The sequence below is a fragment of the Urocitellus parryii genome, chromosome 6, assembly GCF_045843805.1.
Source record: "Urocitellus parryii isolate mUroPar1 chromosome 6, mUroPar1.hap1, whole genome shotgun sequence".
NCBI classification, from domain to species: Eukaryota; Metazoa; Chordata; class Mammalia; order Rodentia; family Sciuridae; genus Urocitellus; species Urocitellus parryii.
In genome coordinates, this window is record NC_135536.1 from 76046910 (window position 1) to 76073227 (window position 26318).

Consider the following 26318-nt stretch of genomic DNA (forward strand, 5'->3'; position numbering starts at 1 on the left):
AATAGCAGCTCAATTTGTAATAGCTAAGCTACGGAGCCAACCTTGGTGCCCTTTAACAGATAAGTGGATAAAGAAAATGTGATATATATATACACAATGGGATATTACTCAGCCATAAAAAAAGAATGAAATTATGGCATTTGCTAGTAAATGGATGGAACTGGAGATTATCATGCTATGTGAAATAAACCAATCCCCCCCAAAACGAAGACCAAATGTTCTTTCTAATATGTGGATGCTAACACACAATAAGGCAGTGGAAGGGGATAGGGAAGAATAGAAATCAATTGAATTAGACAAAGCAGAATGAAGAGAGGGAGGATGGGAAGAGGAAAGACAGTAGAATGAATGGGATTTAACTTTCCTGTGTTCATGTATGAATATGCCACCAGTGAAATGCCACGTCTTATACAACCACAAGAATAGGAAGTTATACTCCAAGTAGGTATAATATGTCAAAATACACTCTACTGTCATATATATCTAAAAAGAACAAGTAAAAAATGTTTAAAAAATGTAGAATCCATGAGAAAATTAAAATAAAAGAGGACTTCTATAAGATTTAATTTTATTCCATAATACAACATTTTACAAACTTAATTACCATTTTAATTAAGAAGGATTTAGAAGGATTTTTCAAGACAATTAGGTTGAGCAAATCATGTTTTTAAAGCTAGCCTAATGGTTATCTCTAGATGGAGAGATTTTGTTTCATATATATATATATATATATATTTCATTCAGTGATTTTCTAGAAATACCTACAAGTCTTAATCGCAGGTTATATACTCACTTCTAAGACTTATTATAGTAATGTATGGGTAGCCAAAACAGCAGGAAAAAGTTAACACATCCATTGGGGCCAGGGAGGTTTAATACAGGCTTCCAATGCCCTACCTTGTGTGAAGCCACACAGGAGAACTCTCTAGCAATTGACTCCAGGGACAGTTGTGGAATGTCCTTGCCCATGGAGCCTGTTCAAGTCTCAGAGTCTAAGGCTTTTATGGGGCACTGTTTCATAGTTATAGTCTTCTATACAACCCAAATTCAGAACTAACATATGAAACCAGGTGCACATCATCTAACTTGATGTTTGTGGAAAGCAACCTGACAAACCAGCATGACATGGTCCATTGCTCCAGGTGTCTATAATAAAGTCATCAATCACTGAGATAAAGAACACTCTAAAACAGTTCCCAGTGGGTAGCCAAGGGTTACTCATGGAGCCCTTAGAGTCATGGAATGTGTAAGCAACCCAACCTGCTGTGTTAACTCTTTCCTCAGAGTCTGCATTTCCTAAACTGTCTATAATTAATCTGCATTAACTTTATAATAAAAAATAACTCTTAACATAAAGGCATTCAGTTAACAATTTTCTTTTTTAGTTATTTAATGATGCTGCTTTGTAACATCTGCACATTTCCTTGTCGTCAGCAGAGCTGCTGAGAGAAGTTAAGCCACCCTTCTAAATGTTTCCCATTGCTCACCAAAGTTGTAAAGTACCCTGTGGGAAAACCATCAACATCAGCAAGACAGAGCATGTGCAACCTGGGAGGAAGTACAGCAATGCCTTCTTCACATTCCCCATCGAAGAGATGAGGAAATAGAACACCAAGCAGCAAAATGACTCACTTTAGTTTCTAAACTTTAGACTCTTCTATTAAAAACTCCCTTGGAAGTATGAAATGTCTTCTAGGTTGCTTCTGAATGTCTATACCTTGGACAGAAAAAGAGGAGCCCTAAATGATGGAGTTATTATGATACTTTTTAGGTAGAACTTCCCTTCTTTCTCCTTGTCTAGTTTCCTGATGGCAGCACCAGGACTTTGTCTGAAACATTATCCTTGCTTTGGGTCAATGTCCCAGCTTGAGAGCAAGTGAGAGATTAGGTTCATCTTCACTACATTTTCCCCTCTCACCTCCATTTATTCTCTTGTTTGTCTCTGCTGGACTGTAACTTCCTTGAAAATCTAATGAAACTAGGTTATATCATGGTTTTGATTATGGGTAGTGAAATCAAACCATCCTAGGCTTGATTTTTGGCTTTGTATCTCATTGGCCTGTGTGGTTTGAGTGCGTTCTTGGGTGAGTAATTTAATGGAAACACTCTCTTCATAAGGATAGTGGAAAGATGAAAGGAAGCAATAACTCTCAACAAGCATAGGTCTTGGCATATGGTAAAACTTAGGTGCTCTATTTATTTGGGGAAACTTCTGAGTTTCAAAAAAGAAATTTAAAGTAATTGGCATACACTATAAACTGAACTTTTTTTGGGGGGGGGCACCAGAGATTGAACCCAAGGGTGCTTAACCAATGAGCTACATCCCCACCCCTTTTTATGCTTTGAGACAGGGTTTTGGTAAGTTGCTGAGGCTGGCTTTGAACTTGTGATCCTCCTTGCGTTATCCTCCCTAGCTGCTGGGATTACAGGCATGCACCACCACACCTGGCCTGAACATGTTTAAAGTATATAATACATTTTGACATGTATATACACATGAAACATCACTATAATCACATTTGTGATCATACCACAATCCCCAAAGATTTCTCATACTCTTTTAATCCCTTTCCTTGTTCTCAGGTAATTACTACCTACTTCTTATAGAAAAGCTTGTATTTTCTAGAATTCTATATATCTGGAGTCCTATCATAAGCATTCTGTGGCTTCTTTCATTTAGCATTATTATGAGAGTCATCATGATGTTGAGTGTATCGATTGCTAAGCAGCATTCCACTGTATGGACATACCACAATTTGTTTATCCATTTCCCTATTGATGAGCATTTGGCCTGTTTCCAGTTTGGGGAAGTTAGAAATAAAACTTACATGAACATTTGTATATGAGTATTTGTATGGACCTGTATTTCTCCTGGGAGAATGGATAGGATGTAAGGTATGTTTTCAAACTTTTTAAGAAACTGCTGAATTATTTTCCCAGTGGTTGTACATTTTACATTTCCACTAGTGTTCCCTGACAGTTCCAGTCAGTGTGGATATAGTCAGAGTTTTTGATTTTAGGCATTCTATTAAGTGTGTAATAGTGTCTCTTTATGATTTTAATTTTAATTTCCCTCATGACTAACGATGAGCATTTGTAATGTGCTTCTTTGCCATCCATATATATTTTTGAAGAAATGTCTGTTTAAATCACTTGTCCCTTTTTAAAACTTGAGCATTTTTTTTTCTTGTTGAGTTTTAAGAGTTCTTTATTCTGAACAAGTCCCATATTAGATATGTGATTTACAAATACTTTTTCCCACTTTGTAAATTGTCTTATTCTGTTGACAATATCTTTCACAGAATAGAACTTTCTTAATTACAATGAAGTTCAGTTCATCATCAACTTTCTTTTATGGAGTGTGCTTTTGGTGTTCTAAGATCACAAAGAGTTTCCTAAGTTTTCTTCCAGAAGTTTTAGGTTTTACTTTTAGGTCTATAATATACTTTTAGTTTTTGCATATGGCATAAATCAAAGGTGTTTTTCTTATTTATGGATAGCCAGTGTTTTAGCATTATTTAAAAAACTGGGCTGGGGTTGTGGCTCAGTGGTAGAGTGCTCGCCTAGCACATGTGAGGCACTGGGTTTGGTCCTCAGCACCACATAAAGATAAATAAAATAAAGGTATAAAAAATCCTGTCAGGCTGGGGATGTGGTTCAAGTGGTAGCGCATTCGCCTAGCATGCGTGAGGCACTGGGTTCAATTCTCAGCACCACATGAAAATAAAACAAAGATATTGTGTCCTCCTAAAAAAAAAACTAAAAATAAATATTAAAAACAATCCTATCTTTTCTCTACAAAATTACTTTTACACTTTTGTAGAAAATCAATCTATCATATTTATGGGTCTATTTCCATACTCTTTTTCTAGGTTTATTTGTCTATCTTTATGTCAATACCACATTGTCTTGATAACTTATATTTCCTGAATTCAAAACATTTTTTAAAGTATTTAAAACTATTTCTTTTCCAAAGGTGTCTAGCTATTCTAGTTCTTTAAAAAATATTTTTTAGTTTTTGATGGATCTTTATTTTATTTATTTGTATATGGTGCTGTATATGGTGTCACACATGCTAGGCAAGCGCGCTATCACTGAGCCACCTCAGCTCCTTTTTTTGCATTTTCAATGAATTTTAGAATTAGCTTGTTGATTCTCTCTCTCTCTCTCTCTCTCTCTCTCTCTCTCTCTCTCTCTCTCTCTCTCACACACACACACACACACACACAAATTTCCTGAGGTTTTGATTAGGATAGCATCGAATTCATACGTAAGTTGGAGGGGAATTGCCATTTTAACAATGTCGAATCTTCTGATCCATAAATAGGGAATATCTCTTCATTTTTGAGGTCTTCTTTAATTTCTCATAGCTATGTTTTATGTTTCTCAGTGTATAGAATTTGTACATCTTGTTAATTTCATTGTTATTCATTTGACATTTTTGGTATTAGTGTAAATGGCATTTTAAAACATTTCAATTCCCAGATATTGGCTAGTATATAGAACTACATTTTTTTTGTAGTAATGGGGATTGAACTCAGGACCTCCTCACATAGGCTAGGCAAGTGCTCTACCACCAAGCCATACAATTAACTGCTAGGTGTAGTAATGCACACCTCTAATCCCAGAGATTTGGGAGGCTGAGGCAAGGGGATCTGAGTGCAAAACCAGCCTCAGCAATTTGGCAAGACCCTAAGCAGCTTAGTGAGACCCTGTCTCAAAACAAAGGGCTGGGATATAGTTCAGTTGGTAGAGTGCTTGCCTCGAATGCACAAGGTCCTGAATGCAATCCCCAGCACCACAAAAAGGAAAAAAAGGCGGGGGGGGGGGGACTGGTATGTGGCTTTTCGGTTAAGTGCCCCTGGGTTTAATCCCCAGTACCCCCAAAAAATACAATTAACTTTTGTATATCAATTTATATCTAACAAATTTGCTGAACTCATGTATTAATTCTTTTCTGGGGGTGGGTACTGGGGGTTGAACTTAGGGGCACTGAGCCACATCTCCAGCCCTATTTTGTATTTTATTTAGAGGCAGAGTCTCACTGAGTTGATTAGTGCCTTGTTGCTGAGGCTGGTTTTGAACTTGCAATCCTGCCTCAGCCTCCCAGGCCGCTGGGGTTACAGGTGTGCACCACCATGCCAGGTACTCATGTATTAATTCTAGTTAACTATTTTTGTAGTTGTCATGGGGTTTCTCTGCATAGATAATCATGTCAACTATGAACATGACTACTTCCATTACTACTTCCTTTCTAATATGGTTGTCTTTTTTCTTTTTCTTTCTTTCTTGTACTGACTCAAGCCAGTACAGCACTCTATAATATGAATTGCTAGATTAAAACAACTTTATTAAGTAGAATTCATGTAGCATAAAATTCACCTCTTAAAGTGTACATATCAGTGATTTTTACAACATTCAGAGTTATGCACCTGTCACCCCTGTCAAATCTCATTAACAGTTTCACTAACCTGAAAAGAAACCCTGTTACTCATTAGGAGTCATTCCCCATTTCCCCTTCTTTCTAGGCCCAGCGACTACCAATCTATCTCTATGGGTTTATCTATTCTGAGCATTTTATATATAAACAGTATTGTACTTTTTTCAGTATTTTGTGACTATCTTCTTTCACTTAGCATAATATTTTCAAGGACGCATGTTTCCGAATTTCATTCCTTTTTTTAAAAGATATTTTATTAGATGTCGATGGACCTTTATTTATTTATATGTGGTGCTAAGAATTCAACCCAGTGCCTCACACATGCTAATCAAGCAGTCTACCACTGAGCCACAACCCTAGCCCCAGAATTTCATTCCCTTTTGTGGTTGAATAATATTCCATTATATGGGCATATGACATTCTGTTTATCCTTTCATCAGTTGATGGACAGCAGTATTTCCACTTTTTGGCTGTTATGAGTAAAGCTGCTACAAACATTCATGTACAAGTGTTTGAGTGGATATACTTTCATTTCTTTGGGCTATTCACCTAGGAGTACAATTGCTGGCTATCTAATTTTTGTTTAATCTTTTAAGGGACTGCCAGGCCAAGGGTGAGGTTCAAGCAAGGGAGTCCTGGGTCAATGATACACACTTGCTCTACCAGACAGATGCAGTTTGTCATAGTTGTAGTTGAATACCCATGGGTTTTTGTTCCTTAGACAGAATGTGGAGCCAATGGGTGGCCTGATTAAAGACTCGTGGTTTTTGATATTTAATGCACCATGGAATAGTCAGTGCCCAGGTGCCCCTTATGCATGTTTATTGTCACACATACTATTGGTTCTTCCAGCTTTTTTTTGCCTATGTTTAATCCACCTATGTATTCTCTACATACTAGCCACTGATCTGTGCTTGATGACTCTAATCAGTTCATCCATCGCATTTCTTTTATAGCAGAACTGAATATTGTGAAACTATATATCCAATGCATGTTAAACTCTCCATCTGGGAGACACACTTTGCACATAGTACTGAATAAATGTTAAATAAAAAATAAGTAAAGCCCTTAGATAATCTTGACATACAAATACAATTACTCAAACAAGGGATCCTGTTTGGTTTCTTTACTTTAGAGCTTGCAAAAACCTTCATACACTAATGTGGTAGCATCTCTTCCTGGGTAGATAGCACACAGGTCCTCAAAAGTGGGCTGACCTATGGAACGCTGCACTCAAAAGTGCATACCCAGGAACAGTGTTCTACAGAACACATTGTAGGAAGTGCTGCCATGGGAACGGCTCTGTGCAAAGACTGAAAGGGAGCTGGGAAGTGTAGATGTTTACTATGGCAGCTAGACTGAGCAGCTGAACTGAAATTCCCTTGTGTATCTTTAATAAGATATAAACATTCCACTCTCCTGGTTTAGGATAAAGGGGAAAAAAAACTAAAACAAGAAGCAAGATAGACAGCTGGGGCTGAGTCAGTGGTAGTGCATTTGCCTAGCATGTCTGAGGTCCTGGGTATAATCCCCCCCACCCCCAAAAAAAGACAAATAGGGAAATTCAAGTTACTAGGGAATAGGAGCCGATCGAATTATTCAATTAAACAGCACAGTACTGACACTGATTCATCCAAAAATGGTTTAGAGACTGTTGTTAATTTATCTTAGGGCTGTTCTCTTTCGTTTGTCTTAAATCAGAATCTTCTCAACTCCCTTTGTCCGTGGATGAGATCTTCCTCTGCTCATGCCAATAAATGCCTCCTATCTATACCTGCATTAGAGTAATAGCTGATATCACTGAACAGTCTCAAGAAATCTGGAGCAAATGTGCCTGGGGAAAGTAGTGTTCTTTTAAAAATGAGGTGTTCAGAGCCTGAGACTAATGAATAGCTCATGTGTACTCCCAAGACCAGCAAGAAGGAATGGTACAGCTGCAGGCAGCCAAGAAGCAAGTTTTGTTTGTTGGGACATGGCAGACGTCATTGGGGATAACTTGGGGATAATGTATGGAAAGCTGTTCCAGGGTGGAGCAATTCTCTGGAATGTTGGGAACACTCCTACTCAAAGGTTGAATTACTTCTCTGGACTTGGTTCCTCCCTGAACAAAGAACTTGCCTGTCCCTCATCTCTTCCATAAATGCACATACCTGAAAGCCTATAAATGAGCTATTTTCAAACAGGGTATGGATTTGGTTCAGAAAATATGGCCAGGGACTATGTAGCTTGAGATGAGAACAGACTTCCTCTTGGAATCCCTTCCTCTAAGACAGGTTTTTCTGAATTGCCTTGAAGCACTAACAGAGTCCTGTATCATAGAGGGAAAAGATTTTTGCACTCTAAAGACCTTTAATTTTTTTTAGTACCGAGGATTGAAATCAGGAGCACCCAACCACTGAGCCACATCCCCAGCTCTATTTTGTATTTTATTTAGAGATAGGGACTCACTGGGTTGCTTAGTGCCTTGCTTTTGCTGAGGCTGGCTTTGAACTCCCAATCCTCTTGCCTCGGCCTCTGGAGCCACTGGGCAGACCTTGAATTTTACCCCTGTTTGATGCTACTGTGAGGAACAGGTGAGAATGTGATTAATGCACTTAGGATTCTGTTGATACATCATTAGTGTTCCATAAATGTAGCTGTTTATCTGTTAGGTGCACCTTGGGCATCACAGAGTAATCTGTGTCTCCTGCATCAGTAATTTCACAATGGATGAAAGAGCTCTGCTTGCTTTTGTTTTCTCTGCTAGACTCTTAACACTCTTACAAAACCAAATATCTAGAAAACATCTTCCAGATCCCATGATAAGCTCACATATGATGCCAGGCACTCAGTGCATTGCATGGATTACTTCATTAATTCTCATAACCTTATGGAGTTAGGTATTAACGGCAATTCTTGTTTTATAGTTAAATAAATGAACACACTGAGAGGTTAAGTAACTCATCCAATGTGCTATGTCTAGGAAAGCAGTGGGATTTAAACATAGCTAACCAGGTTTCAGAACCTGTGCTCATTAATTTTTTCTCCACTTACCCTAATATCACAATGAGAAATACCACCCCTATTGTCTCTTGTGATTGTGGGATTCTGTTTATTCTGCAATTCTCTTTAGACAGGATCAACACAATGGCTTACAGAATGGAATCTCTTAACAATCGCCTCTTCATTTGTCTAGTGCTGGATTTATGACCTGATTATGTTCTTTCACAAAATATCTCTTGGTGCCATTGTCTGACTGGACATGAGGCCAAGTGGACTGCTGGAAAGACCCTGTATGTTTTTTGTTTTGTATTGGGAATGGAACACAAAGGTACTTTACCATTGAGTTAAAATTCTCAGACATTTTTAAAATTTTTTGAGACAGGATCTCCCCAAGTTGCTTAGGGCCTAAATTGCTGAGCAAGAACTTTGCCATTATTTGAGAGAATCTGGTCAGGGCAGTAGATATTCCACCCCAAACTGCCTGATGATTAAAAAACTAGTTTGATAATCCCTGAGGCATTTAATACTTATAGGAGGGTCACAAATTATTATTATTATTATTTGGTACTGGGAATTGAACCCAGGGGTGCTAGACTACTGAGCTACATCCCCATCCCTTTTAGAATATTTTACTTAGACAGTTTCACTGAGTTGCTTAGGGCCTCACTAAGTTGCTGAGACTGGTTTTGAACTCTCGATCCTCCTGCCTCAGCTTCCCGAGCTGCTGGGATTACAAGTGTGTGCCACTGTGCCTGGCTCAAGAGGGTCACGTATTCTAGTACACAAAAATGTGCCTCCAACAGTGATGCCTGTCGTCCCAGCTGAGGTAGGAGGACTGCTTGAGCCCAAGAGTTTGAGACCAGCCTGGGCAATACAGCAACACCTGGTCTCAAAACAAGAACACAACAACAAAACAAGAACCTTGGGGCTGGGGATGTGGTTCAAGCGGTAGCTCGCTTGCCTGGCATGCGTGCGGCCCGGGTTCGATCCTCAGCACCACATACCAACAAAGATGTTGTCTCCACCAAGAACTAAAAAATAAATATTAAAATTCTCTCTCTTTCCCTCTCTCTCTCTTTAAAAAAAAAGAAAAAGAAAAAAAAAAAACCTCTCCAACACCAAAAAGTTGACAATGATGAGTCCAGCCAATTAATATTTAAGTGGTTTAACAAGTTTTTGCCATTTATTTCCTGCTGTTGAAACACCCTACAAAATAACTTTGCTGCTCTCCTTTTTTCTTCCTTACTGTGAATTAGAAACTCACACAGGAAATGAACTGCACTTCTACCATGGGTTTGGTAATGTTCATGTATGCAGCAGCCACTGAGACCAGGAAAATTGGACATAATTTTAGGAGTTACTCAGTTTGTGTGGGGATTAAGTTGAGAAAAAACTTGGAGCTGTTAGGGGTAATTTGACTTTGGAGAAAAAGACAATTGAGGCTGTAAGGCACAATCTTGGAGGGATGCCCAGAAAATTTGGAAACCTTGTTCCCATCTTTCTCTAGCTTCTCTGTCCTAGAAATACCTGGCTTCCGGATCTAGGACGGAAAGGGGCTCTCATCTTGCCATTGAGATTTACTGAAGATAATGTGGTTGTAATTAAATGACTTGGATATTTTTCTTTACTTTCATAAGAGTCAAAATAAGTAATACCCTAAATAATGCATATGAATTGAAGGTTAGCTTCTAAGCTAAAACGTGTTTTTTAGGACAAGTTTTTTCTCTAAGGAAATAGACACTCTTCACTAGAACTTATTATTTTTGCTATGTATTGTATGTATACACATATATTAAATATTCTTAGTTGTAGATGAACACAATAACTTTGTTAGTTTTACATTGTGCTGAGGATTGAATCCAGGGCCTCACACATGGAAGGCAAGCACTCTCTACCATTGAGCTATATATAACCCCAACCCCAATTTTTGCAATATTTAAGATAACGACATAACTTATTCTTGAAAACCAGGGCATTTTTAAAAGGTAAGGGAATATTATAATTATGCCTGAAAAACAAACCAGAATTGTTCTAGACAAACTGGGAAGCCTGACTATTTATAGTGCAATCTTGGTGTTCAAAAATATCTTCATCTCACTATGTCACTTTCTTTCTTTCTTTTTTTTTTTTGATATTGGGAATTGAACCCAGGGGCACCTAACCACTAAGCCACAAACCCCAGACTTTTTAAAATTTTGAGACAGGGTCTTGCTAAATCGCTGAGGATGTTCTCAAACTTGCAATCCTCCTGCCTCAGCCTCCCAAATTGCTGGGATTATAGGTGTGTACCACCGTGCCCTGCTTCACCATGTCACTTTTTAAAAATATATTTTATTTAGTTTTAGGTGGACACAATATCTTTATTTTACGTCTATGTGGCGCTGGGGATCGAACCCATTGCCTCATGCATGGTAGGCAAGCACTCTATCACTGAGCCACAATCCCAGCCCCTCGCCATGTCACTTTTAACCCTCAAGTTTAAAGATCTGATTTTAAAATGGTAAGTTAATATTATGCACCATATTAGATGTGCATTCTTTCAGCTATACTGATAAGACCACATAGACCTCTTAGGTTAGAGCAAACAATGTTCCATTTCTTCCTCTAATGGTTCTGTGAGCACTAGTATTTGTTTTACAAACAAGGCAAATGAGCACAGAAAGCTAGCCAACTATCCCAACTCACAGTCCAGAACTCAACTCAAAGCTCAACATAAAACTACTCTGTGCATTCCCAACACTTTTTTTCACTGAACCATAATGGTCTGCCTTGTAGAATTTCATCTTTTTTAAAAATTATAGATCCACCATACATGAAGACCTATCACCACTTTTCTGATAAGAAATCTGTGAAGTTAAGTGGCTTTTCCTAGTTAACATTAACCTTCTTCATCTTACATCTATTAAGGGGTGGGGGGAACCAGCTCAAGTCAATCCTAATCATTTTTAAGTTAAATAGTTCAGTGGTTTTTCTCTTTTGGTACAGATTTCTTTGGACCTTCAAGAAAGGATCCAGGTATTCATTTAATACTTGGGATTTTGTATGTTGCAGTAACCAAGCAACAGTGAAGATGGTTTAACTCAGCCTGTCCTGCATTGGCAAGTTTAAAAAAAGGACTGTCAAGCCACAGTTGGCAGAACTTCCCTCTGACTCTCCCACCCTCTGTCCAGTTCATGTGCATCTTGGCTGCACAGCTGCTGCTAACAGAACCCTCTTCTGTTCACCACTCTGCCACCCATGGTCTAGTCTTTACCACAGCTGGATGCTCATGTCTCCAGTGACTGCCTACTTATGGGAGCTAGTGGTTTGACCATTTGCTACCTTTTAAAATTTTCATATCTGTTTCTTAAATCTCCTAACTGCTACACCTTTGAACATTATTTTCTTTTATAAAAATACATTTTTAAAGTTCTAAATTGGTGCTTTTAAGAATTGTGATTATTCATTGTGCATTTCAAACACCAGCTTTTTTTTTTTTTCAGTGAATAGCCAATAAAACTTGAGACAAAATACATGGAAGGTATGCTATATATAACCTTCAATGTTAGGGATCTGACTTTCTGGGTACAGTTTTGGAAGCATCACACTAAGGCACGTTATATGGGAAACTGTTCTCAGGAATAGTTTCCTCCTGTTAGGGAAAAAGCTTTGATAAAAGTCACATCCAGGACTTTAATCCCAATTCCACACAGGAACTATGTGATCTCTACAACCTCTTGGATACATCACCTATAAAATGAGGGTAAGAATTGTACTTGCTCTTTTGTTGTGAGGCTTAAATGGGATAGTGTGTGTAAACTGGTAGGTATTTGTCCTAGGGTGTTGAGCAACATGAGCAGTAGTACAAATAGTCTACAGAGGAGTTATCCTTAGCTTTCAGGATATGAAGCCAGTTGAGAAGTAGGACAATTTATGAAGCTCAATTGATTTTAGCTTCCTCCTCTAGAAAGTTAACCAGTGTTACCCTGGAGAAGTTTTCCCACAGCTTTGATACCTGCTCAGTGGTACCTTATAAGAGGACAAGAAACAAGTCAGGATGTCTTGTGGAAGAGAAAAGGGAAGGGTCTAGATTGACCCAGGAACTGCACAAATAGGTACTGCATGCCTGAGCATAATATTAATGTAGTGGACATGTTCTCAATGACAAGGAGGCTGGCTCTATTGCTCTATTATTCCTAATGTCATATTACATGATATGACATTGGGAATTTACTTTGCCTCTTTTAAAGTGGGTTTCTTATCTCTAAAGAGGCTATTTTAAAATTACTATAAAAATAACCATTAAATAAAATGAGGTCTGACATAAAACCACCATAGAAAGAGCTTAAATTAAAAAATTTTTTTCTTGTGTGTCACTAACACTTAAGTATGGCTTACAATCCAAGATGGCCTCAAATTCTACTATACTTGGGAACCTGTGACTATAAATTATTTAAGCAAACCTCAACTAGGAGCCATGGTCATCTTCAGTAGCAGTTTTTGATTTTACTTCCACTCCAAACAATTTATCAGTGAGTAAAATACATAAAAGTGGAATTGTTCTAGCAAATGCAAGGGGGAGAGACTAAGCTTTACTCATTTGGTATTCTCCTTGGTTCTGGAACCCCAGAGCTCTCCAAGTGTGAAAAGAGATTACTCAATTTGTCCAAATGAGGGAAAAGGTTTAAATGCCACAGGAATAAACTCCATGGGACAGCCCTAATTCTATTCTGGCACTAGAATTCTATTGCATGTCTTTTTTGAAATAGGTAGCTAATGGGATTCAATTCTAATTTAGACATGTTGCAAGAGGCCTGATAGTAGGAGTATTATATGGTAGTAAAAATGGACCTGCCTGGGTCAGGTCATACAGGATAGCCTTTTTGTTCAGATACAAGGTAAAAAGAAAAGAAATCTCTGCTAATAGTAGAATGGACTACAAATTATTTGTTAATCCTCACACTGCAGTTCCAAGAAACTCTTGTGGGAAATGGCCAATTATTCCAGGCTTAATATGACCTTTACTAAACGTGCAGAAGTTGTAGCCATAATAGCTCTTGTTTTTAACAGCAAGCAGGGTAGTGGCAACTGGGGCAGAGTGGGAAGGTCACATGACTTTGCAGAGATAATCTGGTTACAAAGAACAGCAAGCCTCGAAGGGAGGAAAGGTACTGTTATGTGGACACTGTTTCTAAAAAGGGTTTTTGGAGGAAGGGCTCTTTCCAAAACAGACAATCTAAATTCCTAAGTGAACGCAGGTCACACACACAGGCATCTAAAAGCCTTGTTTTCTTTGACAATAAATATGCAGTTAGACTCAAGACTTTTCAGGGAAGCCCAGAATTGGGCCTGGAGAATAAATACATGGGAAAACTGCAAAACCATGAAAATACATTTTTTAAAAAAAGCTTTCAGGTATAATACACAAAAGCAAACAAGTTTATCTTTAAAAATATCAAGTATCACATCCATAGCCTATTCCTAATTATAATTACTTCTTAAAGCAACATTTCTTTGTTTACAGATACAGCAGCAGTGATAAAACCTAACATCTCAGATTGCTTACAGTTCATAATACAAACAAATGTATATGTCTTAAATCACATTTTAGGCAGTTTAACTTAAAATGCATAGACAATTACATACATTAAGTTTGTCATTAAGTCAATGAAGAAAAATCACAATTTTAAGAAGTTACAAAAAACCTTTGTAGAGCACACATAAATCATGTTTGCTTAATGGCAACAAATCTGTACCTGCTTATCAATGATGGGCAAAGTACTTTTAACCAGGAGTAGTGTGAGAGGGAAAAACATCCTATTACTTTGTACACTTGAATAGCTGCAATGATCAACACTAATTTCTTGAAACATATTTTCTTACTTTAAAAAAAAAAAAAAGAAAAAAGGGCATCACACACCGCCCTTTAAAATGCTCCAAAACTGGTTTGTAATTTCTACTAGCAGCTCTTCTAAAATACTCTTATAATGGGTAACTAATAATAGGTGTCCTAATGAATTATGTAAAGTCATCCCTAGACTAGGAGCCCCTCAAGGATAGGGATTTGCTTTCTCCGACCTCTGGCATAGCACCTGATCACAATATGTGATTATTGAATGAACACAGACCTCACATGTTTTCTATAGCCAGAAGTCTGCATGGCATTTTAATACTGATTATTTTATTGGCAGTGTTTCCCTTGACAGAATTCTGAAAATAGAAAGAACAGTGTCTTTTGATAATATTGCTTTACTAAGATTATATAGTCTTCCTTTGAAAGATGCCCATCATTTTCTAAGCATTTTATTAATGATTCTTCTGAGTTTAGCCTTATGCTTTTCAAATTAATGGTAATACTTGAAAGTCTGTGCTTAACTTCTGGAATTTATAACCTGGCATTTCATGAAGCTGGTTCTACCTCACTCGGGGTGAGGAAGACAGTGGTACTGTTTAGAAGTGCAGGCAAGGACTAATATGCAAACCAGTCTTTTAATGGAAACTTTAAGTAGAGCTATTTTCACCTATACCAAGTTTAAAAACTGTATATTTGAGGTCAAAAGGCAGCCCTAATTAATTATTTTTGAGGTAATATGTATCATGGGCAAATGATTTCTAGAAAATATTTCATTGTAGTTGTGACTCAGGCCCTTTTCTTTTCTGAACTATTATTCTCTACTGAAAACAAACAATAGCAAAATGGAGAAATAAGAAAGATGGTCCTCAGTTAATTAAAAAACGTTTATTCCTGAATAACCAATATATTACTTTACACAATAAATCAGAGCTGTAAATAGCAACTTCAAAAGCATGAAAAGGAGGCAGGTAAGACCTGGACAAGTCCAAGTATTTGTAAGTCGTCCTTTATTTATTATTTAGGTACTGGGGACTGAATCCAGGGGCACTTAACCACTGAGCCATATCCCCTGCCCCTTTTATGTTTTGAGTCAGGATCTAACTAAATTGCTTAGGTTGGCTTTGAACTTGTGATTCTCCTACTACAGGAATGTGACATCATGCCTGGATGAAGTCCTCCTTTAAGGAGCACTGAATTTTTAACAACTCTGTGAATGAGGATCTACAGTCTAGGTTTCCATTTTTCATTATTTGTGGGTTTGGCATTTTAAAACTTGAAAAAGATTCCAACTCCAGAACACCATTGTTTCTGAACATATTGTAATTATTTTTATCAAATGTATTTAGAAATTCTTGTTTGAAGCCTAAATGTAAGCATATTTGATAGTGTGTATCCCTTAAGACCAAATATGCTTGGCAATGTCCTTCCATAAACCAACCTCAGCCTAGCCTAACTTGTTTTATTTATTTTTGGTACTGAGGATTGAACCCAGGGTCCTTGACCATTGAGCTACATCCCCAGTCCTTTTTGAGATAGGGTTTAAGTTGCTGAGGCTGGCTTCAAACTTGTGATGCTCCTGCCCCAGCCTCCTGAGTCACTGGGGTTACAGTTACGTGCCTTCACATTTGGCATAACTTGTTTGAAAAGCATTATTCCCCTACAAAGAGTAAAACCCTTCCCATATGCTTTTCCTCATCTGTTTACTGAAACTTTTGCTTTTCTTATTTCCACCCTAAACCTAATATCTTTTGGCCCAGAGTACTCGCCAGAACTGAGACATCCCCACTGCAAACCCTAGACAATTAGAGAAATGAGCTCTACACAAAGATACAAGTACCAGTCGTAAGGTTCTTGGGGAAAAAAACGTTAAAATGGCAGTCTGGGTCACTGGCAAATAGTTTTAGGAGTAATAATTTCAAATCTTGGCCTTATAGCCCTTCAAATTGTTTAGTAAAATATTTTTTCCCATAATAAATGGACTCCACAATTATAGATCTCCACACTTGCTACCTCTTTTAGTGGTGTTACGTTAAACATTTCATCTAAAGCTAGAGTTATCTCAATTTAGAACAGTCACTAACTATAAATAGAGGTATCTTTGCTTTCTCATTTTCCTATCTTATCCTTCCAGTTAAATGATAGCTTAATACTGACTGATAAGTTTAAACTATGATACATAAAGTTACCTGTTTTGCAGACTGGAGACTACTTTGACTAGAGTCCTTTGAGTACGGTAGATATAGTTACTATCTGTTCTTAAAAAGAACTGAAACAACAACAAAAGAATACTTTTGCCACTATGTAAGAACCTTTCCCAGTCTGAAGATAAATAAATTAGTTTCTACCTTTGCCAATTCTGAAAGCTTGAATCTATCACCTGCTTAAAATAAGGGACGTTTAAATGCTGATGTTCCTCTCAAAGGTGACCATATTCTTTTCTTAAAAGGAGGTAGCTATCAAATCATTAAACTGGTAGCACTAGGCATTCTTGACATTTTAATTACTGGAGAAATAAACTACTGAATATTTTATTTCAAAGAAAAAACAGCTCCAGCATAAATGTTTTCTATAATTATCTGAGAAATCCACAACACATTTTAGTAACCCAATGGATACATTCAAATTTTCAAATCATTATTGATAAATAAGATCAGATCTACCCCAAATCTAAGACTGATTTAAAGGCAAGGTGCCAAAAAGCAACCAAAGCTGTTTTGGTAGTTATAAACAATACTCAATATTTAACAACATAGTCACACTGCTTTAAACTCAGGTGCAAAGAGCTACAATTTATTATTTTCACTGTAGAAGATAATGTTTTCAAAGATGGTACTCAATTCCACTTATCTGCCTGTCAACAAATACAGAACTTAACAGCCATAAATACTTTACAGATTCAGGAAACTATGCAGGAGACAATGACATAGCTTAACCAGACTCTGAAAGACAGAAACATTTTTGATTCACACTTGTACAAAGAGAACAGTCATGTCTGTACGACTTATAAAGTTCTCCAAACATAACTGCTATATATTCTGTATGTTCTGATAACAAACCCCACATTGTGTGCTAGTCTTCTATATAAGGGAGTCATCAAAAGATGTGTTCCCTCTAAAGAACTGGGGGGTGGAGGGTGACTCCAGGGAATGGTCTGGGCAGAAAATAAACCTCTGGTTTCGTGGAAATGAAGCAATTTCTAGGGTTTATCTAGTTTGAGGTTTAAAACAAAACATTTTTTTCCTTGAGCTCTTCCCAAAGCAATATGCATATCTTATAATCCATTCTAAAGTAATACAAACAGATATCCGTTTTCCAAGAATATGATTTATACATCTCTGAATGGATTAAAAAGAAAAAAGGGCTATGGGTGAAGCTTAGTGGCAATCTAGCATGTGTGAGGCCCTAGGTTCTGTTCCTGGCACTGCAAAATAAGACTAATTTTTCATAAATGGCAAATTTTAGAGCTGAGCTATATAATTCATATGGCAAAAATAAAACAAATCTAAGTTTTTTTACTAAAAATCTGAGAATAAAAATGAACACTGGCTGGATAATGAACATCTGATAGTAATTAGTTTAAAAAAAGGTATATCCAAAATAAAACCATAAGAGGACCAGGTTTATTTATCACATAGGAGAGCAGCTCAAAATGTTCAGAGGCATCATTTGTTTAAATTATAATGTGATTCTTTTTGAAGTTTATTTGGGGGAGGGGAGTGATTATAGAAAAATACTTAAAATCTGCAACTTCATTGGCAAAATATTTTAACAATAATCCATATCATCTTAGATTTTTAAATGTGTAGTTTCATAATTCAAACAAATTGTATCAAAGAGCTATTCAATTTAATCATTTTCCCCCCATGAAAACCAAATAAAATCACACCTGAATGATTTACTTTTATGTTTATCTTCTATGTTTTGTACTACACATCCAAGAGGCAGATATCTTCTGAGAGGTGCAAGAGTTGTTCTTTCATGAATGCCCTCTAAGAATAGTGAAACCAGCAATTTTTATATATGCATTCATTTGCATATATATGTACTTCAAAAAGCAAAGCGCCATCTCTTCATCCACTGTTAACTTAATGGTAAGACTGCAATAGAAAAAAGAAAAAGTCAACTTCTAGATTTTATAAATGGAGTCTTTAACTCCTTGCTGTGGCTTAAAATAAATTTATTGTTTAATAAACCCAAACAGCAAGTCCACTCATTTACTCTGGCATACAGCTAGCAAAAAAAAAAAAAAGATTTTTAGAGAATATATATATAGCAGATACAGCCGAGATGGGCATTTATTAGCTGGAGTTCTGGTTAGTTTATCTTGTGGATTAACAAATCTTTTTTCTTTTCCCTTCCTGTAAGGAGAATCTTGACTCTGGATACTCACTTGGCTTATCTTGTGGGAGATATTTCGTACTTTTTTTTTTTCCCAGTCATATACCTAATAGACTTCTCAACTAAAATATCAGCCCTATTCTAGTCTGACTTGAAAGTAAAGCAAGAAAAATTACATTTAACTCACAATCAGGAATAGCAGTATAATCTCAAGCTCAATGCTACTAAGAATTGAACAAAACTTTGGCTGAGAAGCACTAGGGGGAGTTGCCTGAAAGATGAGCAACATACTCATTGTCTTAAGTTCTCAAAAACTCTCCCTCCGTATCAGGTCAGATAGGAAGAAACTGCTTTTATTAAACTATGCTTTAGTGTGATGCTATAAAAATAATATTGAGAGACATTAAAAAACCCACAACAAAACAGTCCAATTAAATGCATCTCAAGAGTTTACCAAAGGATGCTGTTGAGAACATTATTCACTGTTTTAAAACCTTTAGAGATCTTTGGGAAATTTTTTCTATTATTAGTACCCGGAATACTTTTGCTCTTATCTTTTTAAATGCTGTATCTAAATTTTCAAATTTACTCATTTTATGTATTTGCAAACCTTAAAAAAGATTTCAAAGACTCTATAATCTTCCATCCAGAACTGGGAAGAAGCAATCTTTCAGTTGTGCTTATGTAACTATTAGTGCATGTGAAGTAACAAATTGAACACTCACATGGGGGCCACCAGGCATTGGCGGAGCACCAGAAGGTCCTGAAGGCACTTGAAAAGGATTATTGGGAGTAGGATAGAGTCCTGGTGTGGGATATGATCCTGCAGGGGCAGGATATGGTGCTGGTGGTCCCCAGGCTCCTGGTGGCACAGTGCCCCATGGAACAGGTGGTGCTGCCCCTGGTGCCTGGGGAGGAGGAGGAGTGGGATATGGCCCTGGAGATGGATATGGCATATTAGGAGTAGGATACTGCCCTCCCATTCCTGGTGCCCAAGGTCCAGAAGACATGGATCCCCATGGACCTAAAGGACCAGCTGCAGATGGATCTGTGGGTGCACCATATGGTCTAGGTAGCTCTGGAAATGGCATATTTGGTGTAGGATAGGGCCCTGTGGGGCCAGGGCCTGGCACAGATGGGGCTGGATAAGGACCACCAGGTGGGGGACATGATGGTCCAGAAGGAGGAAAGGGTGCTGGGGGTCCTGGAGGTGGTCCGGTGGGAGGCACAGAGGGATACATTCCTGTTGGTGCTGGTCCAAAAGGCACAGTGGAGGGTGTTGCACTTGGTGGGAGTCCAGATGGCACAGAAGGTGGAGCACTTGGGTTATTCCAAGGGTTGGAACCTGGCCAGCCTTGAGGAGGTTGACCAGGTTTGGTATTGCTCACAGCAGGGGTTTTGGCAGGGGAGTGTTCAGGTAGTGCATCTGCCAACTGGAATACAAAACAGACATGTCTTATTTGTCTTATCCAGGAAAAGTCAACATGATTATAAACTCAAATAGATTAGTAAACCATCAGAGTGAGGGATTACAAACCTCAATAGCATCTTCAAAAGCTAATATGTATTTAATATAAAACTTGAGGTGTTACCTTGATTATCAGTGCAATTTTTTTCAGAAGCTCAACTTCTCTAAATACAACTGATGAGATTTCTCATTTTTTTACTTGTTTTAATTATTAGTTGTTCAAAACATTACAAAGCTCTTGACATATCATATTTCATACATTTGATTCAAGTGGGTTATGAACTCCCATAAATTTCTCATTTTCAAAAACAACTGTTAACTTGAGGTACAGTTAACTTAAGATACTATATGTAATAGAATAAACATAGCGCCTGCTATAAAATAAGTTTCAGTAAATGTTGGGATTATCACTACTAGAAAGTGTGAAAGGGAGCAAGAGAAGCAACACAAAAAACTTCATTTAGAGATTCATAAACACTTCTGGATACATTTTGAAACATGCAGTTATCTATGTAAATAAAGGTAAATGACCTATTAAAATCACATGCCAAAAAATCCAAGCATCACAAAAAACATCTTTTTAGACAGGACCATGTTTTCCTTAAGAACCAAAAATAACTCATCAAGGATAAATATCAACTTACCGAAAATTCATCAGACATTTTCCTAAAGAAAGAAAGAAAATTTCAAAATCAGTATTTATTATTTCTTTTATAAACAATGGAAATTTTATAAATGTATTATTTTTACTTAAAGGGAATTATCATTTTATTTTGTGTTTTTCTTTATAGGAAAATTTTGACAGAAGTTAATATAGCTCTATCAACTTCATCCCTTTTAATGGCTACACACCATGTAATAATGACTATATAGCAAAGTAGTTTCCCTGTGTTGCCCAGGCTGTTCTCCAACTCTCAGACCCAAGCAGCCCTCCAGGTCTGCCTCCCAAGTAGCTGGGACAACAAGCACATACCACAAATCCCAGCCTGATCCACACTTTAAAGTTCTGATTTCTGTGGCAGTTTAGGTTGTAACAATGGTGTAGTGAACATCTCTGAATACTTAACTCTGCTTATGTGTGAAAAAGTACCATGAGTGGAATTCATAGAGTCTACCGCTAACTATTTGAGAAACACATATCAATTTATATTGTCACCCTTTTTTTTCTGGATATTATTAAATTTTTATGTCATTTTATTTCATTTTGTGTAGTACTGGGGATTAAACTCAGGGTTGTTCCACTAGAACTTTCCCAGTCCTTTTTATTTTTTGACAGGGTCTCCCTACTTTGCTGAGGCTGGCACTGAACTTGTGATCCTCCTGCCTCAGCCTCCCGAATCCCTTGGATTAACACCACACCTAGCTAGAAATCATTTAAAATCATGACAGATTAAAAATTGGCATCACATTTTAATTTACGTAAGTGGAAGGTAGAATAACTTTTTTTGGTACTAGAGCTTGAACCCAGGGGTACTTAACCATCAAGCCACATCCCCAGCCCTTTTTATTGTGTTTGAGACAGGGTCTTGCTAAGTTGCTGAGGCTAGCTCTGAACTTGCAATCCTCCTGCCTCAGCCTGCGGGGCAGCTAGGATTATAGGTGAGTGCCACAATGCCCTGTAAGAATAACTTTTTAATACTTAATTTACATTTCTTTTTCTGTGAATTTACTGCCATCTTGGACCACATTTAGCAGTTTTTAAATTTTTAAAACCTTTTTGCAGTGCTAGGGATTGAATCCGGGGCTTCTAGGCAAGAATTCCACCTCTGAGCTATACACTCTAGCCCCATCATTTTAGAACTGAAATATAATTAACACTCAATAAAATACAAAGATCTTCAGTATTCAGGTTAACAAGACCTAACCATTGTATATTCCCTGTAACCAACCCAAATAAGATATAGAATGTTTTCTATCACTTCAGGAAATTTATTCGTGTTCTTTTCCCAATCACCTGTTCCCTATCATCACTTCTGAGTTACTTTTGCTTGTTCTTTAACTTTGTATGAATAGAATAAGATAGCAGGCTCTCTTTGTGCCTTTGAGAATTTCACTACTTAGTAGTACCATCATTCTCCTCTCCCCTCTGCTTAGTAAGATACTAAGAAATCAGCTGTCATTTATGAGACTTTTTTTTTCTACTTAGATCTTTTCAACTATAGATCCCTTAAATGATATTTTTTGGTATAAAAATTTTAATTTTTTCCCTATGTATGACTTCTGGATTTTGTGATGTATGTATGAAGGCCTTCTCCACTCCAAGATTAAAAAGAAAATTATGTTTATGGTTTAAATTGTTTAATAATTTAAATTCTTCCAAGAAATTATTACCAAATAACCTAGGTTTATCAAGCAATTAAACTACCTTCAAGACTTCATTGCTGCTACAACTATTATTTGTGGAATGATTATCATTGAATGCTCAAGGTCTCTACTTCTCTAATGCAAATTCAATTGTCATCCCCAGTTTACAGCTGGACAAAAGGAAACTTAGCAAGTTACTTTCTTTAAAGTCTTAGAGCTAATGACAAGTAGAGCAAGGGTTCAAACCCACATACAATCTGACCTCAGAGCCTCAAGCAGGCTACAGATCCTCAATCACTTCCCTGCAGATCTGGTGGACTCTATTAATTAATTTTTAATGCAGTGCAAAAGGATTGAACCCAGGGCCTCACATGTGCAAGGCGAACACTCCACCACTGAGCTACAACCCCAGCCCCGTACTTAGCATTTTTAAAACAAATTTTAGTGTCAGCTACCCTACTGTTTTTCCCAGGTGTTCCTGAACATTCTCATGTTTATTTTTTCCATGTTATTTTGTAAAAAATTAAAGAAATTGTTGGTGTTCTCATTGGAAATGCATTAAATTTACAGATTAATCAAAGGGACATATGAGATATTTAAAATGTCAAACCTTATTTGAGAACAAAATGTGTCTTTCTTTCAAAATATGCCATTTTTCCTTTTCTCTTTGAGACAGGGTCTTCCTATGTTGAACTAGTGTGCTCACCTGTCTCAGCCTCCATTAGCTGGGACTACATTCATGTGCCAGCTAACCTGGTTTAGTTCGTTTTCTTGATCATATCTCTTACATATTTCTTACAAAAGAGATTTCTGCAAGCCCTTTTTTGTGGTTGTAAATAGGCTCTCCTCCATTATATTTTCTAATTGGTTAATTATATAAATGGGAAAGGCTTTTAAAATTTTAGTATATTATTTTCATAAGCAGTGATATCACTGAATTATCTTATTCCTAAATATTTTTCAGTTGATTCTTTGGGGTTTCCAGATAATAATTTTATATTTTCTTTCCAATATTTATGGCTCTTTTCTCTTTTGCCTCAGTTAGGATTTAAACAATGAAATGTCAAATGATGACAGGAACACGGTGATCTTGTTCCCAACTCTCCTGGAAATGATTAAGTATGAGTTTCATTTTTAGTTTTAGATTTTAAAAAATTACAGTGAGATTTTATTTATGCCTGTTACTATACTTATTTATTCCTATTTTAAGCACATGAATACTTATTAGTATTGAGCCATCTTGCATTCTTAAGGGTTTTATTTTTAATTATAATTTATCATGAGGAATAATCTCCTTGCTTTTTATTCAAAATATCAAAACCACACCTTGAATGTATTGCAAACATAATTATCCATTCATTTAAACATGAAGGTCTGTGTTCCACTAAAATCACATTACACAATAATACTCATAAGGATCAATGTTAGATGAAACTGTCAATGTACGATATGTTTGAAGTCTATATAAGACTGGCATACTGTTCAAATACAGAAAATAGTTCTACATCAAGATTCACATTGCTGGATGTGGTGGCTCATGCCTTTAATCCCTATGGCTCAGGAGGCTGAAGCAGGAGGATGGAGAGTTCAAAGCCACCTTCAGCAAAAGCAAGTTGCTAAGCAAAATTCAATGAGACCCTGTCTCTAAATAAAATTCAAAAAAGAGATCAGTGATTAAGTGCCTCTGAGTTCAATCACCAGTATACCTTCCTCCCAAAAGACTCACATTAATTCTGGAGCAAAGAATCTTACTAAAGTGACCCATTTAATTTCATATGGTCTTGTTGGTCAGGTTTTCAGAATTTTTCCTTCACTCTTAGTTTTTGAAAAACATGATATTCAATTGACTAGTTAAAGAATTTCATAAATATAAATTATATAACAAACTCAAACTAATACACAACTCTGGCTTTAAAGTTTTTAAATCAAGTGTTGAAATAATGAAGCCCTGACCAAAGGAATTAGGAATAGGTCACTTCCTGTTCTTCCTCACTGCCTTAGTAAATAGACCTGCTCTCCATGCTTAAAATAAACATTGTTCATGTTAATTGGAAGCATTCCAATTTGCTTTTTAGGCTATATTTTCATGTAAAAATAGATTGAAAAAAAGAGTTGGGACATCAGTAAATTTACAGAATGTAAAAACATCTCAATTTTCTTTTTTTTTTTTTAAGAGAGAGTGAGAGAGGAGAGAGAGAGAGAGAATTTTTAATATTTATTTTTTAGTTCTTGGCGGACACAACATCTTTGTTGGTATGTGGTGCTGAGGATCGAACCCGGGCCGCACGCATGCCAGGCGAGCGCGCTACCGCTTGAGCCACATCCCCAGCCCCAACATCTCAATTTTCTAAACAGCTATTCTAAAAGAGTTGAACTACAATAATTATTAAAATGAGGCAAGTGTAAACTTGAATTTGTCAAAAAAAGCGCTTATAATCAATAAATGTTTTCATTCTTCCTTTTTGGTCTAATTTAAAGCTATTACTTTTAACAATTTCATTACAACTTTATGACACAATCTACCCATTACCTGAAAAACACTTAATTTCTGAGCAGCAAGAATAGTAATTTCAAACAGAGTACAAAATGTCTTTAACATACACTAGAAAAATAAAAACATTTCACTGACACCTAAGGCCTTTAGAGGGAATGACAATTTAATTATCAGAAGTTAAGAAAGCTGAATTCCTAGCAACATCGGAAAAGTAATAATTCAAAGAATCAAATTGTGATGGAGTGATAAATAGTATGAAATATACTAGGAGACCTGGATATCAATCCTTTTAACAAAAGCAAAATTTCAAACAAGAGGTCATTTTCTTATCTATAAAACACAGAATTCCTAAATGACTTAAGGGTATATATTTCCAGAGCCACTTCTGACACCTAGCTACCTCACAGATAATTAAAAAATAATTATTTATATAAAGTGTCATACAATATTTATTCAGAGAAGCTAAACCAAGTGTGTTGGCACATGATTATAATCCCAGACACTCCAGAGGCTGAGGTAAAAAGATCACAAGTTCAAGGCCAGCACTGCAACTAAGCAACACCTGTCCCTCAAAATCAAAAAAGGGCTGGGGATATAGCTCAATGGCAGGACACTCCAGGGTTCAATTCCCAGTACTTAAAAAAAGGAGCTAAGGTAAATCAGAATTTTTGTGTTCATTTGTTTAGCATGGGCAAGACTGTGAGTATTGTATTGAAAACAAAATTTGAATTAGAATATGTGCTAATTTTTTATTAGCAAATTTATAAAATTATACTCCATTTTCTACACTGGATAATTCAAGAAATTGTGATGAAAAAGTTTTGAGCACTTAAAATTCCCAGTAATACCATTTACATTTATTTAGTTACTTTCTGGAAAATATGTGATAGGCACTGTTGGGCTGTGGGAAAATTAGTACTACGGTATGAATATTCCTGAGAAGTGGTGTTTCTGCAGTTTAGCTAGACTATAGAAAGCAAAAAAAGGAGAAAATTCTTAGACAAGTGTTTGAATCATTTCACTTAAAAGTCAGTTTACCTGAATGGACTTGTTTCTTCATCAATATAAAATGAACCAATAAAATTATATGGAGACTAAATGGGACTCTTGGATCAAGTTCTAAAATCATGTTTGGAAAATAGTGGGTAGAAAACAAATATCAAATTCTCTTGTCTTCCTTTGCATATGAACAATATAGCATAAAATTAGAAGAGTACATTGCCTGCTCTTCCCGAGTTGGCTGGACTCTGGCCAAGTACAACTTTCCCAATTTCAAAGGTAAAGGGAGACAGGAATAGCATTCATCTCACAGATTTTCTATGTGATTTATATAAAATAAATTAACAAATCTCTACCTGGTATAGAACAAAATCTCAATTAACACTAGCTTTTACAACTTCTGTCTTCCATAAACCTTTATCTGCTGTTCTCAATCCAGAAACATTTGAAAATAATTTTC

The 26318-nt window shown here is 36.6% G+C and overlaps 1 protein-coding gene across 1 annotated transcript; it reads right to left on the reverse strand.

The window, feature by feature from the left end:
• Positions 1-17223: 17223 nt before the first annotated feature.
• On the reverse strand, positions 17224-20723 carry Mapk1ip1l (mitogen-activated protein kinase 1 interacting protein 1 like). Its single transcript, XM_026384106.2, has 3 exons — positions 20706-20723; positions 19319-20026; positions 17224-18352 (listed from the first exon to the last, which is right to left on the reverse strand). Exons 1-3 carry the CDS (start codon positions 20721-20723, stop codon positions 18341-18343), a joined length of 738 nt encoding a protein of 245 aa, XP_026239891.1. The 3' UTR covers positions 17224-18340.
• Between the last annotated feature and the right edge of the window lie 5595 nt (positions 20724-26318).